Source organism: Palaemon carinicauda, chromosome 1 (genome assembly GCF_036898095.1).
Source record: "Palaemon carinicauda isolate YSFRI2023 chromosome 1, ASM3689809v2, whole genome shotgun sequence".
NCBI classification, from domain to species: domain Eukaryota; kingdom Metazoa; phylum Arthropoda; class Malacostraca; order Decapoda; family Palaemonidae; genus Palaemon; species Palaemon carinicauda.
The window spans coordinates 298,535,161-298,555,482 of NC_090725.1; the positions used below are offsets into that span (position 1 = coordinate 298,535,161).

At 41.8% G+C, this 20,322-nt stretch overlaps 1 protein-coding gene across 1 annotated transcript; it reads right to left on the minus strand.

The window, feature by feature from the left end:
* Positions 1-728: 728 nt before the first annotated feature.
* On the minus strand, positions 729-17,794 carry LOC137639868 (uncharacterized). Its single transcript, XM_068372134.1, has 5 exons — positions 17,691-17,794; positions 15,632-16,019; positions 8,945-9,135; positions 1,002-1,191; positions 729-871 (listed from the first exon to the last, which is right to left on the minus strand). The coding sequence occupies exons 1-4, from the start codon at positions 17,792-17,794 to the stop codon at positions 1,170-1,172; spliced, it is 705 nt and encodes a 234-aa protein (XP_068228235.1). The 3' UTR covers positions 729-871; positions 1,002-1,169.
* Positions 17,795-20,322: the final 2,528 nt, after the last annotated feature.

Sequence of the window (20,322 nt, forward strand, 5' to 3'; positions counted from 1 at the left end):
CGATTTTTCCAGTTAACACATCATATAATAAAAATAATGTCAAGATGTCTTTATATTAAAATGAGAATTTGCCATTATTATGATTATTATCATTACCAGTTAAGCTATAACCCTAGTTGGAAAAGCAGGATGTTTTTAGCCCTAGGGCTTCAACAGATAAAAATAGCTCAGTGAGGAAAGGAAATAAAAAAATACATTGCCCTACAGTAAAGTACAGTAAATATCTAGTTATGTAAGCCTTTTGTAACAGACACTTTTATTACACCCCCCCCCCCCACCGAAGATGGAAAGAGGTTATGTTTTATCCTGTTTGTGTTTGTTTATGTGTGTGTGTTTGTGAACAGCTTCCGGGCCACAATTTAAATCGTAATTAAACTTGCAGAGACTAACTGTTTAAAAAGCTGGAAATGATTAAATTTTGGTAAGTCAAGGTCAAATGTCAAGCAAAATGGCCAATTCAAGCAATCAGCCATGAGTTTGGATATTATTGTCATAGAGATTTCAAACTTAGTTCACAATTGAGTGTATGAAAATCCACGGTAATTAATACATGTTAAGGTCAAAGGTCAAGGTCAAGGTTGAGCAAAAGGTCGAGAAATGAGCTGTCGCGGCAGAGGTCTGCACTCTACTGAGTGCCCCTCTAGTTACCGTTTTGGTAGGGGTACCTGTGTTTGTAGCCACACTCAAATGCACACTATTACCAGAGGTATATACTATTCTCACCTGCATTGGCAATCACAAGGAGTGGTTTCTTTTGAGCCGCAACATCTTCGGCCAACATGCGGTTGAGGGCCGCCGTGTCCATTGCAACCGGAGAACCGACAATAGTGTTGCATGGCACTACACGAACACATCCTGATCCAAGACCCAACTGAAATTGCAAGATGATAAAAACTCCATAGATTAAATAAACAAACAGTTTCTAATTATGACACCACACCAGCAATGGGTCATAGTTCAATTAGTTTTCGAAAGTTTTCATAGTCAGAAAATTATCTCACCATTCCCGCAATGTGCTGTGGAAGACCCGGACGGACTGTGCTGCTGGTGTAAATCAAAGGAGGACGAGCATACTAAGCCCCGTATCCTTCCGTGCTGTACTTTGGGTAACGCGTGTGAAGCAGCATTCTACACACTCGCACGACGCCCTCCCGGATGTTTTCATGAATCTATACGTTACAGTCGAAATATCTGAATGGAAGAAATGGTACCAATGAGGTATGCTAAATTCCTAACTTTTAAATTACAATAATGAATCCTTCAATCAAATTGTTACTGGACTATTATCACTAATACGAGATATACTAAATTTCTAACTTTTAAATTACAACAATAAATACTTCAATCAAATTGTTACTGGACTATTATTACTAATATTATAAATAATCATTATTATTATTATTATTGTTGTTGTTATTATTACTAGGTAAGCTACAACCTAAGTTGGAAAAGCAGAATGCTGTAAGCCCAAGGGCTCTTAAAGGGAAAAATAGCCAAATACGGAGAGGAAATAAACAAACTACATGAAAAGTACTGAGTAATTGATATAAAATATTTTAAGATCAGTAACAATGTTAAAATAGATGCCATGTACAATAATGTATAATTGCTGTAAGTTAATGACTGATGATGTTAAAGGAAAGATTACAATTCAAAAGTTGATCTTAATATGAAAGGAATAGCGAAATAAAGAGTGAGAATTACTGTAATAGACATGAAGCAAAGGAGGAGTGAAAAAGACAATAATATAAACATGAATTTACTACTGCATTTTTTACTTTGTAATGGACAAAATAATTTGTCAATCCCATAGTACTGTAATCTAATAATAAAATGATATTTTCATAATAAAATAAATTTTTGAATATACTTACCCGCTGGTTATATAAAAGAGCTGAAGTCCCTGACGCCAGGGCAGAAAATTCAAATCTCGCGCTATCGAAGATACGCCAGGTGTACCAACCGCACCCTAGCGGTAGAACAGGTGGAACTACACACCAACTCCAGTTCTTCCATGCCTCATAGCCATACCATAGGTAGTCTCTAGAGGGGAGGAGGGAGGGTGTTAAATTTATATAACCAGCGGGTAAGTATATTCAAAAATTTATTTTATTATGAAAATATCATTTTTAAATATAAAACTTACCCGCTGGTTATATAAAAGAGCTGATTGACACCCCTTGGTGGCGGGTCAGAGACAGCTACATACAGAAAATTCACTTAAGGGTTACATACAATAAACTTAAGCAGTTCTCACCTGATAAGGAAGCTGACAGCAATGATACTCTGCCTCATTTCGTCCGCTATCCTTAAGAGATCCAGTAATCCACTCGGGCTGAAAATCTCTAGGAGCTGTCAAACGGTACAAACACCTATAACATGACAGGACCTCAACCAATACCCTTGTTCCGGGTGCACTCAAGGAACAAAATGACCACCTAGCCAAATCAAAGATTGCGGAAGACTGACGCCCAATCTCCACAAACAACCATAAAAAACGAGTTCCAAGAGATAGAAAAGGGGTATTAGGAAAAAAGGGAACGTAGTGGTAGATCATTCACCTACTATCGCATTAGCAGCTATAAAAGGACCCAACGTAAAAAGGTCCTCATAGCGAGTCTGAACATTCTTCAAATAATGGGATGCAAAAACAGACTTACTTCTCCAAAATGTTGTATCCATCAGACTTTGCAGAGAACGGTTCTGTTTAAAGGCCACTGAAGTCGCTACCGCTCTGACTTCATGTGTCTTGACTTTGAGGAGCCTCTGATCCGACTCATCACACTGAGCATGAGCTTCTCGAATCAACAATCTAACGAAAAAAGACAAGGCATTCTTGGACATGGGCATCGAGGGTTTCCGAACTGCACACCACAGAGCGTCTGAGTTACCTCTCAGATTCTTAGTTCTGTCCACATAACAACGTAGAGCTCTAACTGGACAGAGAACCCTTTCCAATTCATCGCCAGCCAAATCCGAAAGGTTAGAAATCTCGAAGGATTTGGGCCATGGTCGAGAAGGGTTTTCGTTCTTGGCCAGAAACCCCAGTTGCAAAGAACAAATGGCTTTCCCATTCCGAAAACCAATGTTCTTGCTTAAAGCGTGAACTTCACTAACTCTTTTCGCAGTGGCGAGGGTAACTAGAAAAAGGGTTTTCAAGGTTAAGTCCTTAAATGAAGCCGAGTGTAAAGGCTCAAATCTGTCACTCATGAGAAATTTAAGGACAACATCCAAATTCCAGGCGATGGGAGCCGTTTGAATCATCTTGGTCGTATCAAAAGACCTAAGTAAATCTCGTAGATCCTTATTATCAGAAAGGTCTAGGTTCCTGTGTCGAAAAACCGTCGCCAACATACTCCTGTAACCTTTAATAGTTGATGACGAGAAGTTATGCTTAGTTTTAAGGTCCAAGAAAAAATCTGCTATTTGGGAAAGCGATGTACTGGAAGAGGAAATCGCGTTAGTTCTACACCATTCCCTGAACAACTCCCACTTGGACTGATACACCTTGATGGTTGAAGACCTTCTTGCCCTTGCAATTGCCTTGGCTGCCTTCTTCGAAAATCCTCTAGCTCTAGCGAGTTTTTCGATAGTCTGAAGGCAGTCAGACGTAGAGCTCGGAGGTTTTGATGATTTCGGGCCAAGTGAGGTTGTCTGAGAAGATCGGGTCTCATGGGAAGGCTTCTCGGGACATCCACCATCCATTCCAGTACCTCTGGAAACCAGCTTCTTGACGGCCAGAACGGAGCTATCAGAGTCATTCTGGTCTCCTCGTGTGAAACGAACTTCTGAATCACTTTGTAAAGGATCTTGAACGGAGGAAAGGCATAAACCTCCATGTGTGACCAGTTCATCAGAAAAGCGTCTATGTGAAAAGCTTCGGGATCTGGAACCGGAGAGCAATAACACTCTAGTCGTTTGGTCTTCGCGGTGGCAAAGAGATCCACGAGAGGTCGACCCCATAACCGCCACAGACTCTTGCAGATGTCCGGGTGCAGAATCCATTCTGTGGAGAGAACCTGACCTTTCCTGCTGAGTCTGTCTGCGCTCACATTGTTGACTCCCTGGATGAACCGCGTCAAAAGAGTCACCTTCCTTTCCTCCGCCCAGATGAGGAGCAGTCTTGCAATCTCGAACAGAGGCCAAGAGTGGGTCCCGCCTTGTTTCGCAATATAGGCCAGAGCTGTCGTGTTGTCCGAATTGACTTGGACTACCTTGCCCCTGATCTGCTTTTCGAAGCCGATGAGAGCCAGATGAATAGCTAAAAGCTCTTTTTGATTGATGTGGAGAGAGGTTTGCTCTACCGTCCAAGTCCCCGAAAGTTCCTGCTTCTCTAGAGTGGCTCCCCACCCCGAGTTGGAGGCGTCGCAACACAACACGAGGTTTGGGTTCCTCTGAAGTAAAGACAAGCCTTCTTTCAGTCTGGGCTCGTTGTTCCACCATTGAAGATGAGACTTGATGGAAGTCGAGATGGGAATGCAATCCCTGTCGAGGCTGTCCCCTTTCTTCCAATGGCGGTCGAGATGAAACTGAAGAGGACGCAAGAACAACTTCCCCAGGGTCACGAACTTCTCTAACGACGAGAGAGTCCCCAGAAGGCTCATCCAATCTCTGACGGAGCAAAGATCTCTCTTCAGGAACGTTTGTACTTTTAGGAGGGCTGCTTGGATTCTCACCGACGACGGAAAAGCCCGAAAACTCCGACTGTGAATCTCCATCCCCAAATAAAGAATCTCCTGGGATGGAATGAGTTGTGATTTTTTCGAGCTCACCAGGAGACCCAGTTCTCTGGAGAGATCCAAAGTCATCTTGAGGTCCTTCAAACAACAATCGGCTGAGGAGGCTCTTATCAGCCAATCGTCCAGATACAGAGAGGCCCTGATTCCCCTCGAATGCAGCATGCTTGCCACGTTCAGCATGATCTTGGTGAACAATAGAGGAGCCGTGCAAAGTCCGAAACAAAGAGCCCTGAACTGGAAGACCTTGTTTCCGTCCATGAACCTCAGATAACGTCTGCAGCTGGGATGAATCGGAAGGTGGAAATAGGCATCCTGAAGATCTAAAGAGACCATCCAATCGTCCTTCCTCACAGCTGCCAGAACTGTTTTCTGAGTCTCCATGGTGAACGTCGAGTTTTGGACGTAACCATTGAGCACACTTACGTCCAGAACCGGTCTCCACCCCCCGGAACTCTTGGGTACTAGAAAAAGGCGGTTGTAAAACCCCGGAGACGTAACATCTTGCACTTCCTCTATTGCTCGTTTCTCTAATAAAAGAGACATCTGTAGAAGCATGGCTTGTTTCTTGGGACCCTCTCTGTATTTGGGCGAAAGATCCACTGGATCTGTGACTAAAGGAGGATTGGTCAGGAAGGGGATCTTGTAGCCTTCCTTTAACACCTGGACGGACCAGGGGTCCGCTCCATTCCTCTCCCAAGCCTCCCAAAAGTGAGTCAACCTGGCCCCCACTGCTGTCTGAAGGAGAGGGCAGTCAGACTTTACCTCGGCCGGACTTGCCCCCTCTGCCTCTAGGTTTCCTTCCTTCTGGTTTAAAAGAGCCTCTCCCAGAGGGCTTCCCACGAAAGGACTGAGGACGAAACCCAGAAGAAGATTCCTTAGGTTTTCGAGAGGAGAAAGACGGAGGCAAAACTTTCCTAGTCGAATGAGTAACTAAGTCATGTGTGGCCTTCTGAGTGAGAGCAGTAGCCACCTCGCCCACTAATTCCTGAGGAAATAAAGAATTAGACAAAGGTGCGAAAAGAAGGCCTGTCTTCTGATAGGGAGACACTCCTGCGGAGAGGAAGGAGCACATCGTGGCCCTTTTCTTGAGAATTCCAGCTGTAAACAAGGCAGCAAGTTCGTTGGAGCCATCTCTCACACCTTTGTCCAAGCAGGACATCAAATGAACCAAACCACTAGTGTCCGTTTCCGTCATATCAGAGACCCTCTTACTCAAAGCCCCCAAAGCCCAGTCCAAAAAATTAAAAACTTCGAAGGCCCTGAAAAGACCTTTAAGCAAATGGTCGAACTCTGGAATGGACCACCAAATCTTCGTCTTCCTTAAGGCAAGACGACGAGAAGCATCTACCAAACTTGAAAAATCCCCTTGGGCAGACGAAGGAAAACTCAAGCCCAACACTTCACCAGTCTCATACCACACACTAGATTTAGAGGCTAACCTAGCGGGAGGAAAGGCAAAGGCCGTCTTGCCAAAAGCTTTCTTGGAGTCCAACCAAGAACCCATTAACTTCAAGGCCCGCTTAGAAGATCGAGAAAGAACCATCTTGGTGTAAACTGGAACCTTAGTAGCTTTACCTAAGATGAATTCAGAAGGCGGAGAACGAGGGGCCACAGGGGTAAAAGAATCCGGGAAAATTCCAGTCAAAATAAGCATAAACTTGCGAAGGTCCACAGCATGCTGATAATGCTTCTCCTCCTCATTCTCAGAGACTTCCTCAATAGGATTATCCTCATCCGACTTTTCCTCTGGTTCGTCTTCTGGCAGTGCAGCAACAGCTGCAGCCTGAACCGAAGGAACAACGTCTGGATGGGACTGCCTGTCAAGGCCAACATCTGAGTCAATTTGGTGGGGAGAAGTAGAAGTAGATTGATGCGAAACACGGACATGTAGACGATCATCCTCAACCAACAACTGCTTAGACCGCTTAGAATTCAACTGTTGTTGAACAGAAGAACGCTTGAAATCAGAAGGTAACTGTTGAAGATCGCCGCGAGGTCGCGTAAAGTCCGAGGACTGTTGCTGCGAGCGATCAAAGGAGTCAGGATGTCGCCGCTGTAAACCAATGTTTTGACGCGCCGCGTCCAAAAGTTGTTGCCGCGGGCGATCCACTACTTCAAATTGTTGCCGCGTCTCGTCCACTTGTCGACGCCGACGCTCTTCCCCGCGACCAGAAAACGCAAACTGGTCAACCAAAACTCTCTGACGCGACTCATCAAAATCAACCTGGCGTTGAACACTGTGAATGGGAGACCGTCTAAGTGATAACTCGTCAAGGCCATATACCATCGAACGTTTGTGCGATAACTGGTCTGACATCGAACGCCCAGACACAACGCCAACACTTGGTTGATAAGAATCCATCAACGAAGAGAGTTGTTCCTTCATAGACAAAAGCGCAGTCCATTTCGGATCAACAGAACTCCTAGAAGGAAGATTCGCACTAATGTCACCACGCATTTCAGGGGAAGAAAGCCAATCCGATGGAAGAGGAGGTGCATGAATAGTTACAAGGTCCGAATCGGAAGGAATCATATCCGCACGAACACGGTGATCTGAACGTTTGGCCGGAGTGCAAGCGCTGGGAGAACGGAAACGTTCCGGTGAACCCCACGAACTACATCCTGGCCGCACAGGCGATTCCCGACGCTGTGTGTTTTGACGCGCCGCGTCCAAATCAACATGGGAGCGTTTAAGCGGTCTCGACGCTCGCCGCCAGATCTCACTCCCCGACCCTTCATCGGAAGACGGGGATAACGTATGAACCTCACCTTTCCTACGATGAGGGTGAACGACCTGAGCTACGGCAACAGGAACGTTCGAGGGGACGTCTGCACGATTGATGATGCTTCTCGTTCCCTTAAGCCGTTCGACATTACTTCTCCCATGGGTTCGAGAGCTCGAAAGAGGTCTAAGGCTAGGTGAACGACAAGATCGTGCCGACGCACCCTCCGCAACACTAAACACATTATCAACACTTGTCACAACACCGAGAGAGTCACGATTCTTCGGTACCACATCAGACACTCGAGTCGACGCACCTTCCGCAACACTAACCACATTATCAACACTTGTCACAACACCGAGAGAGTCACGATTCTTCGGTACCACATCAGATACTGAAACACTTTCCACAGTTCCGATAGGATCACGGTTTTTCAATACCTTTAACTCTGAAAAGATAGTATTTCTATCGGCTGCTAAGGACTCAACTTTCTCACCAAGAGACAAAATAGCAGTAAACATGTCCTTCATAGTAGGTTCCTGATCTACCACCACAGGGGAAGGAACAGGATTAGGAACAGGTAAATTAGGTAAGGTTCTATCCACAGATCGGGAAGAACTACGCCTAAGTCTATCTCTCTCTAATCTCCTAACATAACGATCGTAAGTACCAAAATCATCATCAGTTAAGGAAAGACACTCATTACACCTATCATCTAATGAACAAAATTTACCCCTACATTTTACACAAATAGAATGAGGATCAATAGATCCCTTAGGAAGTCGTGTACGACAACCCTCACTAACACACCTACGCTGAGCAGGGGAGGAGTCGGCCATTTTAAAGTTAACGTGAGAGACCGACAAGCAAAAAGTAAGGGAAAAAACAATAAAGAAAATCTCAAACAAAAAGATTTCAAGATAAGAACCAAGGAAAATTAATCAACGATAGCTTAAACTCAAAAAAGAACGTTGTACATCACCAAACAACTTCCCAAGAGAGTAAAAACACGAGAGCGAACTTCTGTATGTCAGTCAGCTATGATGGCAGAGAGAAGAACTGGAGTTGGTGTGTAGTTCCACCTGTTCTACCGCTAGGGTGCGGTTGGTACACCTGGCGTATCTTCGATAGCGCGAGATTTGAATTTTCTGCCCTGGCGTCAGGGACTTCAGCTCTTTTATATAACCAGCGGGTAAGTTTTATATTTAAAAACAAGAGACTATATAAAACAAAATTGAATGATTTGAAAGTCTCTGGCATCCTGACAATGAAGGTCATTGACACCGATATTGTTTATCATAAATGAAGACTAAGAAAATATTCAATTAAAACTAGAAAGGTGAATATGTTATAAAAGTTAAATAGCATTAAGAAGACCTGCTTCTGAAATAAATTAAAAATTGCCACTAGTATTGTACGACACATCACGTCCAAGGATTATATAAGACAAAATGAACACCTCTGCTACATCGTATACCATACCTGAATAACCTCGAGATCCACAAACAAGAGTCCGACATGACTCGCGTGGCTAAACGACGCAAGTGCTGCGGATCCAACGTCGTGACGAGGGCCGCCAAGAGGTGAGACACGACGGATACGCGACCATTGAGGTCCAGGGGACCCAATCCGTATGTTATATCTGGCTCTTCATCGTCATAGGTCAGGAGGTCCTGAAGAGGGAAATAATATAAATAATGGCAAACTTTATACCGATAAAAAAACTTATCCAAATAACCCAGTACCTGAAACTGAGGTAAAGAAAGAAGTAAAATAAATAAGACATATCATAAGAGATAAAAGAATAGTAGTCTTTAATAAATTACCGTATTTCCCGTGTCATAAGACGCATCTTTTTCCCAGAAAAATGCCTCCATAAAACACTAAGAAAAGGTTGTATAGGGGAGTTTGGCAACTCTCAAACACCCAACTAATGACATACAAGCATTCACACTCACCAAACATAAAATATACACATATAATCATCTTTCGTATGTAATAAAAAAAATCTTTTTAAATTTCACTTTGTTTAATGAAGTACTATAGCAGAATATTTGTTTATTTTGGTGATCAGCTTTGATCAATAATTATTTTGTGTGGAAATGTATAGGCTATATGAGGAGTTTGGGAAATATTACTGAAATTTTACTTCATTACCAAAAGTTGATTAAAAACATTTGGCAACACTGCGTCATGTAAACAACACTTGAAACATCGTGACGAAACATTAATGTGTAGTTATGGTGGCAACTACGATAGGTTTAGAGGTTTCTTACATGAAAATGTAATAAAATTGGGATAACCAACATGCAACAAATAAATATCAACTTAAATATTTCATAACACAACCAAAATATGAAAATTTTCTGTGCCTAACAAAATTCACACAGACTAGGAATTGCTGCTAGAATAGTTAATAAAATCCTCATTTTTTTTTTTTTTTATCAAAAACTGCTTTGCTAATTTAAGGTTGCGTCTTACCACTTGTAGCATCTTATGACACGGGAAATACGGTAAGTAAAATATAAATAAAAATATCTCATTGTCTGAAAATTGCAAACGTACAACAGCTAATGAAACAGAATGTATTACATAGATAGAATCATATATAGCAATTTACTTTTCCTCTCAGTAAGATAGCTACAATCAAAAAGTTAAAATTGATTTCATTTCATTAAATAAATCTATCCTCATGTCACTTCAAGTGAGGACACAACTAAAGTATTTCTGAAAAAAGATTTTCTTATGAATACCAATTAAAAACTAAAAAAAAATCTGGAAACTTCACTGACTGAGTTTTTATGCTCATGTTTTGCTAAAGAAATATGGACGAAAGGCGCTAATATAAATGCATATGCAAAACCTACTACACTGCAAAAATATCTTCCTCTATAAAGAAAGCTAATTTCTTAATGATACTAAATAGTGTCTGAATGCTCTCTGTAATTTGGAGGGATAAAGGATTCACGTCAGTCCATGTAACAAAGTTTGCTAGTACAGTATAGGGTGACTTTTTGTATATACCACCCCCATAAAATATAAACTAATTTAAGAAAAAACCCTTATTCTACTAATGAATATTACTCACTGGAAAAGAATTGACATGTATTCAAGACTTTTTTTAGAAACGTTGAGACCCATTCTTTCGTATTTCAATATCAACTGACATATGGAAGAAGACTGTTCAACATATCAAGATAGTCTTTATAAGGCTTCAGTTTCTTAAAGCAATAGCATACAGTTAATAAAAACATGGAAAATAAGCAAAACCAACAGAAACTGGCAAATCCAGGAGTGTGATGTAGATTGGGTATTTACTTTATGATGTTGCTCAGTGGAGGAGCTACCGAACCTTTATCCTAAGATCTAGACATTCAATTTCTTTAGTAAGTAGGACTAAAACTGCCTCACATGGGGAGGGTAGGCTGTGGCACCCTAGCAGTAGTACTAACCAAACTTTGGCTGTTCCTAGTCGGGCAAGGAGGAACCAGGGGAAAAAATCCCCTTTTCTTTCTTATTGGATGTTGGCTACCTCCCAAAATTAGGAGAGGTGCCATGGTAGATAAATAATAATGACCAATGGTATTGTTATGAACACACGGGTAAAGGTTTTTAAATATATACCATCTACGAAAAGTATGATTACCTTATACAGTAATCGAGACATGTATTAAAGATATAGAAATAGTTTCAAACACACCCCAGTGAACAAGTAGATCTTTCAGCTTCAGTCAGAGTTCAACAAAGCATGCATGATGATTGGAATCTTATTATTTATCCTTCTTCCCCATCCACTGGATATTTGGCAACTTGTTTTTCGGCACAAAGTCCGAGTGCGAAATTATTTCTAATAAAGCCTATACTAAAGTAAGAACTATTTCAGTTGATAAGTCCATGTAATTGATGGTCTTGAAGAGGTGAGCCATCACTAATGACAGTTTGCATGGTGAAGTCCCTAAAGACTTGATTCAGATGAATGTATGGGACTGTCCTGAACACCTGAATAAGGTTCCACTTCAGAATTCAAACTGACAAATTTTATAACACAATTCACTTTATTTCTATCCCTCTTAATAAAAACAGTCTGCGCCTTTTGATAAATGACAATAACAAATTTCTAATCTTCCTCTACACAAGGAATCTTGCAATTACTACGATAGGGAAAAAATAAGGTAGCATTTCTCCCCTTGCATTGGTTGCAGATCGTAGCACACACTGCCTGGTAATTGTTCGTGTCAATGTGCTCATTAGTATAGATGTGCTTAACAAGACAAGTAACATTCATAAGACTCAATGGATGTACATAAAGGAATAATCCAGGACTTGAAAATTGGAGAGAGGAAAAGTTTAGAAAGTAAGAAGAGACTTGAAGGAAGAAATTAACTAGTAAAAGACAAAAATAAATGTAGCTGAAGCCGAGAGGATGCTGTAAGGAAACTGTAATAATGTATAGTGCGCCACATAAGGGACAAATTATGCTGTACAGTAACTAGATTTTTTTTTGAGAACACAGGATACTCTCGTTATAAAAGATGTATTGAAATCTAGTATGGGTCCTTCCTAGATGAGTATACCAAATGATTACTTCTCTAGAAATGCTAAAATGAGGTGAAATTGACCTGGAAACAATTCCATTAGGACCGGTACAATACGTTAAGGACCTCTAGATGATAACACTAAAATCAAAATGTTGTAAAAGTATGTATCCAACTGAACTATATATCTGGATTTGATTAGATAATGAAATTTAGGCCAGAGGCCAAGTAAACGAATTGGTGAGGTCATCCAGTGCTATCAGAACTATATGAAATCCGTTAAAAATCTAAAATATAATTTTTTAACTTGAGAAAAAGAGCACATTCACAAATTAGGGCATACCACTCACTGTTTTCCTTACTTAAGGGTCTCAGTACAGTAGACATCAATGTACTATATATCAATAGCTTCTTGAAGAAAAATACAGACTCCAATTGTGGGGTTGTCATATACAGTCGAGATTTCTTTGCATATCTAGAGATGAAATTACCATGGTGGAATTTGAGATATCAAGGGAATTTATTCTCTTAGGGAAAAGCTGGAAATATTACGGTTTTCTCCTCAGCCTCTGGAATGAAGCCCCTCTGTTTCTTGAGGTTGATAACAATATTACAAGTAAGAGAGGAGCCAAGGATGGTCAATGAGTCTCAGGAAGTAGAGGGATGGATAGATGTATGGAACTTGGACCATAAGGAACAGCATCAGGGATGGGGAAGTCATTCAGAATCACAGTGTAACTAAGGGAAAAGCCCTTAACTGCACTACTTATTAAAATTTAAGAGGTTGAATGGTAAGATGGAAGAAAGGAAGCAGGAACAAATGTAAAACTAGAGGGGCACTCAGTGGAGTGCAGACCTCCGCCGCAGTAGCTTATTTCTCGACCTTGTCCTTGACATGCATTAATTGACGTGGATTTCCATGCATTAATTGACGTGGATTTCCATGCAATCAAATATAAACCAAGTTTGAAGTCTCTGTGAAAACAATGTCCTAACTTATGGCTGATTACGTGAATTGGACATTTTGCTTGACCGTGGCCTTCCGAACTTTAATCATTTCCAGCTTTTCACATGGCAGTTAATCCCTGCAAGTTTCATTACTCTACGATTAAAATTGTGGCTAGGAAGCTGTTCACAAACAAACACAAACAGGAGGTAAAACAAAACCTCCTTCCAGCTTTGTTGGCAGAAGTAATAATGGGCTCTAAAATGGTTAAAACCAAGGCCCAAAAGGACATTGGAAGGGCCTTTTACTAATGCATATATGACAGCATTATCCCCCTACAAGAATGAATTGAAGGGAGACACGGTTATACACTCTCATAAGCAATATCATCAGCTTGTCCCATAACATCGTACATATATATTGTCTTCCATCCCGGTAGGAGGATACAAACGGGATTTTTTCTATGAGGACTTCCAAAACAAAACGACAAACACTTCTTCATGGAGAAAGAAGTAGACAGTGAAGAAAAAAATAAGAGCAGGATGATGGAGCCCACTTCTATTTCTACTCTTTCAGCACAAAGTCCTCCACCTAACACAAGTTATGAACCGGGAGGACCGGGCAATGGCAGCCGACAGCTCAGAAAGTACACCTATGAGCCCTAATCCAACTAATCCTTAGCTCACATGATCAGTAAGGTAGCGGACAATAATGAAAAGTAGCACGACATAAGAACATCGTGCATGTCTTCGTTATTTCCACCAAATGATCACGTCCAATAATTTCTGCCACCAAGTTCCCTACAAGCACATCTGAAGAAGGAATGGCTAAGAACTTGGGATTACGCAGTTGCTATAGGAGGTGAAACACATCCCTCGGGTGTTTCAAGCTCTCTGTGGTCACGGAAGGGGGGTGTGGGCTTGTCAACCCATACACAGGGTTCTCACCTGGTGAGAATACTGCACAAGCACTATAAGAGCCATACATGGGTGGTGAGTGACAATTCCCTCTCTCTACCAGAAGCCGCAAGTGTACATGAGGAGATCCAACAGAATTACTCTGAGGAGCTGTAGAAAAGGTACTACGAATATTCTTAATTATACATCACACTTCATAGAAGCAGAGTTTATGATTATTATTCAACCTATATACCAAGGCACTTCCCCCAATTTTGGGCAGTAGCCGACATCAAACAAATTAAAAAAAGGGGACCTTTCCTCTCTACGCTCCTCCCAGCCTGACTAGGGACTCAACCGAGTTCGGCTGGTACTGCTAGGGTGCCACAGCCCACCCTCCCCCGTTATCAACCACAGATGAAGCTTCATAACGCTGAATCCCCCTACTGCTGCTACCTCCACGGTCATCCAAGGCGACCGGAAGGAGCAGCAGGGCCTACTGGAACTGCGTCACAATCGCTTGCCATTCATTCCTATTTCCAGCACGCTCTCTTGCCTCTCTCACATCTATCCTCCTATCACCCAGAGCTTTCTTCGCTCCATCCATCCACCCAAACCTTGGCCTTCCTCTTGTACTTCTCCCATCAACTCTTGCATTCATCACCTTATGTATTATATACTCCTTTGAGACATGGATTCATGATTACAAGTCAAAAGAAACTGTAACAGTAAGTGAATAGTAATCAGCAGAAATCCTTCCCTAACTACTCAATAAAATCCCTACCTTGTTATCATGTTCAGTTCCCATTTTTAGCTTGAGCTAGTGGAGGGTATTCCTCACAAAACATAAAGGTTTTTATTTGTCAGAATAACTCTAAATCAAACATTGTGGAGTAACGGTTTTTTTCTTAGTACGAAGTACTCTCTGAACTCGGGTAAATAAAACCCTAACAAATACATGGATAAGGCAGGACAACTGTTTAACACTTTCAAGAAAACCTGGTCTCTTAGCTAACTGTTGCACAGCCACCAATTCAAATAGTAAATAGAACATGTCTGTTTATTGTTTGAACACCTAGAAATAATAATAGGAAAAAACTTACAAGATAACAAGTACAGAAGATCCTCAACTTACCAACTTAATAGGTTCCAAGAAGCTGTTTGTAATTGAATTTTGTTAAATTTTGGTCTTGGATAGACCTTAGACTTCCATGCCTACGATTTCCAGCTACAAAAGTCGACAAGTAGTCCCGTTTTATATGTAATAAATATCAGGTTATTGCAAATGTAAGTTTGCTTGCTGTATTAAATGAGGTAATATTGTCTTATTACAGTACTGTATTTCTTTAGGTACAGTATATGAACTTTTGATACAATAAAAAAGATTTATGATTTCAGTTGTATTTATGTTTGTATTTCCCAATGTTTGTAAAGTGAGTACCTTCTTAACCCTTTTACCCCAAAAGGACGTACTGGTTCGTTTCACAAAACTCATCCCTTTACCCCCATGGACGTACTGGTACGTCCTTGCAAAAAAACTGCTATTTACATTTTTTTTTGCATATTTTTGATATTTTTTTGAGAAACTTCAGGCATTTTCCAAGAGAATGAGACCAACCTGACCTCTCTATGATGAAAATTAAGGCTGTTAGAGCAATTTAAAAAAAATATACTGCAAAATGTGCTTGAAAAAAAATAAGCCCTGGGGGTTAAGGTTGGAAAGTTCCAAATAGCCTGGGGGTAAAAGGGTTAATATAATAACCTAAAGCAGCACTACAAACAACTCTCTCACCTGCAAAAGTCTCATTGTGTTAGCTGGATCCTGGCCATTGACAGCCAATCCCTGAGGCTTCTTCTCATCGGGAAGAAGAGGCTCAGCTGGAGAGCCCAAGGTACCAAACACCTCGGAGGTGAAAACCAAGAGAGCTCCAAAGACGTCCTCCTCCTCTTCGTCTGCATCCTCGTCCTCTTCGTTTCCCTCGGTGACTTCTTCCGCCGGTTCTTTCGGCAGAGGAGTCTCCTCCGGCTTTACTTCTTCGACAGCATCTGGTATTTCAGCTTCTGGAGCCTTTTCTTCTTGCACTTCCGGTGCGGCCACTGGTTCAGCCGGGGCTTCGACTGGGGTTTCGGCCGGCACTTCTGCTGGTGGTGCATCTACTGTTGAAGCTGGTGCTACGGATCTGATAAAAGAAAGGGTGGGTCAATTCGTCTCTATTACATATTCTTGAAAAAGTGTACTCTTAAATTTTCTTCCATTTCAAGCCTTTAATATTGATATTTTAACCAAGGTACAGTACAATATAACCACCAAAATCAAATAATTAACTAGAAAAATAAAGATATATTATACCATTGAACATGAATACTAAGAACAATGTAGCATGTAGTTTTCAGTGCATTAAAGGTGAAAACTGACGATAGGAATACGAACATTTACTAAAATACATCTTACATCCCTAATAGGACAAATAAAAATATTCAAAGGGATATAAAAAGCTCAATCTCACATATCTACAAAGAAAATAACCATTACCATTCATTATGAACCCATCTACAGCAGTGGGCTGAAATTCTCACTTTTTATATGGCTGGCCTAAGCAAAGATAAAATTGATATTTACTCTTTCAAGGGTAGTACAAAAATGCTGCTTTAGACAACATAACAATGGAATTGTAATAGAAAAAAGTCAAGTTTTGTGTCCTTATCACTGTTTAAAAGAAAGTTATGTCTGATAGGATGGCAAGCACAAGATGGCAGGTGGCAATCAAGGTTAAAACCTAAGCAAAATAGGTTCAAAGAAAATTTTTTTCCAGACAAAAATATATACATGATACAATATATTTTGTGAACCAAATAGGGTGTAAAACTTTTCAACTGGGGTGTATACAAGGTACACAGATCTAAAAAGAATTTTAGAACACTACTGGCATAAAAAAAATAGAACAAAATGAACACAACTATCAAGAGATTCTCACTTTACACCGCTGGGGTAAGGTTGCCACATCAGGATCCAAAGGCAATGGATTAGGATGTGCCCCTTCAGTAATATAATATTTCCTGTGATTAGAAACCACCAGGGGAATTAATTCTGATGACCTCACCACCTTAAGGGAGTCCTTCGGAGCAGAGACCTGCTGTTCAGTCTTACAAATACAGTAGTGTCGTCCGCCTGTCGGGACTAGGGTAGTTCCACCCTGTGTCAAGACCTATTGGGTTCCAGGGAGAACCCGTCAATTAACGTCTTCCTCCCTACGCACGGTGCACTAGGTGCCTCACCAAGTTTGTTTAACTGACGGATTACCCCAAGAACCCGCAGAAAAGACAACTTTTCCGTCTCTGCCGGTACAACGTCCAAAGGATCTAAACCTGAAGGATCTAAGAATACACATCTGCAGTAGTACCAGATGAATCTTCAATCATAATTGGAGAAGGAGAGTCAGTGAGATCTACCCAAGCACTTTTACTCGGCAGAGGAACAGAAGCATTTTCCTGTTTGACCACCCGACGACGATCTTTGCCTATTTCAGGGATGTCCTTCTGTTACCGCCTAACCTCCGGTACAGGAACGGGAGAAAGAGACCGTGACAAAGGATTACCCTCTGGTGATGCAGTCAGGATAACGTTAAACAGGATGAAGTGGAGGCTCAAGATCCTCCTCGTCCGAGTTAAGATCAAGATCAATTCGGACCAAATGGTATTCCTCTTTAAATCATTAACTCTTAGAGGATGTGGTAACGTGAGGATCAGGAATTCACTCATCAAAAACTGTAGGAATCAATAGAGTACCAGGTCTAATAGGCCTAGTCCCTCTCAAAGAATGATCTTCATTATCGGAGGGAGTGGAATGTTACCGCTCCTCTTGGGAGTCAAAGTGATGGAGACGGAGTCCAACCTGCAACACCTCATCATTATCCAGTAACAAAACTGAAAGAAAAAAGGTGTCCTTATGAGACATGATACAATTCACACCTACAGGGCGAGACAGTAAAGGACGAGGGTACGAAGACTAAGGGTGTACACTGTGAGGGATCTCAGTGTGCTCTCCTAAACTGTGGATGCACCTACGAACTTCAGTATGGTGGATGCATCTCCGAGCTGCAGTATGGGGAATACATGTCCGTACTGAAGTATGGCGGATGCATCTTCGAACTGCAGTATGGCGGATGCATCTCCGAACTGCAGTAAGGTGGATGCATCTCCGAACTGCAGTATGGGGAATATATGTCCCAACTGCAGTATGGCGGATGCATCTCTGAACTGCAGTAAGGTGGATGCATTTCCAAACTGCAGTATGGCAGAAGCTACTATGAATTGCAGTTTGGTGGATATGCCTCCCTCTCTCACATTCTCCGTGGATGTTGATGTTCAACCACACAACCACCTACTAGATGCTGGTGATTTGGCCCGGAGATAAATCATGACGATCTCGCTGAGCCTTCCACCCCTGACCTACCACTTTTAATGAAACAGTCGGAGAAGATTTAGCAGACATGACTATCATGAAGTTGTAGCCCTCGTGGTGTAAGCGGAAGCCTAGACTTAATTTCACGAGGCAGTGAGAAATAAGATGTAAAAAAGGCGATAGTATGGAATCTCAGGTGAGGTTAGTGATGGTTAGAGTTCTGGCATATGCTCTAGTGAATGCTTAGGAGTGCACTCTGGAGAATTATCTAAAAGTTATAGAGGCGAACCATTAGGTGTATAGCCTGAGAACTAAAGAGCTGGTTGTATGAGCTCAGAGAGATGAAAGGGGATGCATCAGTCGGAGCGCATAACGACTGGGGACAAAGACTTAACAAAAGGATCAGCCTCTAACGTAAGATCTCTACCTTACTATGGAGGGCAGAAGGATATACATCTTTAGGATAAACCTGGTAAAACACATAGCCGCTGTCCTGTGTCACTTGGCCTTGTGGGAGACCCAACGATGAATTTTCAGGTAGGGGAATTTCCAGTTAGAAACCTAGGTTTCTTATTCTCCTTCTACACCAAAGTAGTTGAAGAAGAACGGTCTCGCTTTGATTTCTTCTTCATACAAAGAAATTTCTCCCATTGGAAAGATGACCACTCCCAACAAACACACTGGACACAAAGGATGTGGATCAAATTTCATAAGAGTCATAAAAATCCCAAACAGCAGTCATTCCACACCAAGACACGTCATCACACACACTTACTCTGAAAGATGAGAGAAAACTACTAACAAAAGAGCAATGAAAACTTCAAGGGCCAACAAGAGACGTCTGAACGTCAGCACAGCTGGGGATAGAGTGGGTTCTCCACTTCACACCAGTCTGTCGACCCGACACACGGGCGACTACGGTGCGCCATATGGGTTGCCAGATCCTCGATAATTCTCCAACAGCCATACCAGCTTCTGTGACAGAGTACTGTGTACCCCTTTTAAATGACAAAGATTTGATTCTCAAAGGAACAAATGAAACATATGAAAATTATCTGCCCTCGGAAACCTGTGATATAAAACGAGTCCAGGATATTGATTTGCGTGTATTTATAAATCCAACATGTACCGAGAGAGCGATAGGTGAACCGCAATATGGCGAGGGATCACTGTAAACCTAATATGACAAATTCGGAGATAATTTGTATTTTTCCTAACCATACAAACCTTAGCTATTTGTATAGGGTTTACTTTCGGCGTAGCTGAAAGGAAGAGCCATTAGAATTAAACGAGGGTGTATTACCCACGCGCTAGTTAGCAGGGGGGTAGGGGAGTGGTAGCTAGCTACCCCTCCCCACTCACGCACCAGTGAACTGCTTCACTTCACTTAGAGGTAGGACTTGCCTTGGGGGACAAGGCTGGCGGGCAAATATGTGTAAATAGCTAAGGTTTGTATGGTTAGGAAAAATACAAATTATCTCCGAATTTGTCATTTGTTCCATAACCGAAATACAAACCACGCTATTTACATAGGGTGACTTACCCTTAGGTAGGGTGGAAAGTCCCCAGCCTTACTGGCTTTGGCTTACCAGGGGACTCAGAATCCGAGTGAGCAGCACTCGAGAAAAAGAGTCCCTGCACCTCGCAAGTTAGAAACGTGCGGCCTACATAAGCTTGTTTGTGGAGGGAAGAAGTGTGACTTGTCCTAAGAAGTCGACCTGAGGTCCTTTAGCTGAAATTCTAGACGTTCCCAATACCACCTCGTCAGGGTATGGGGGACGCGACAGTATTAACTTAATACTAGGAACACAAGGAAGCATGGTTTACCTGCAGAGGTTTGAGGTCAGCTATGGAGAGAACCCAGGATGCTGCTTTCCCCAAGAGAGGGGAGGATGAAGAAAGAAGTAAGGGCCAGACATACTTCTTTCATTCATGTAGTCTAAAACCAGGTAACAATGCCCTCAACCTTCTGCTACCTGTCCATTAAGGAGCCTGAGGTTAGACCAGCTGTTGTGTAGCCACCACAAGGCCGATAGAAAACTTATCGAGGCCCCTGTGGGTCACATCCTGCAGGTAGTGGG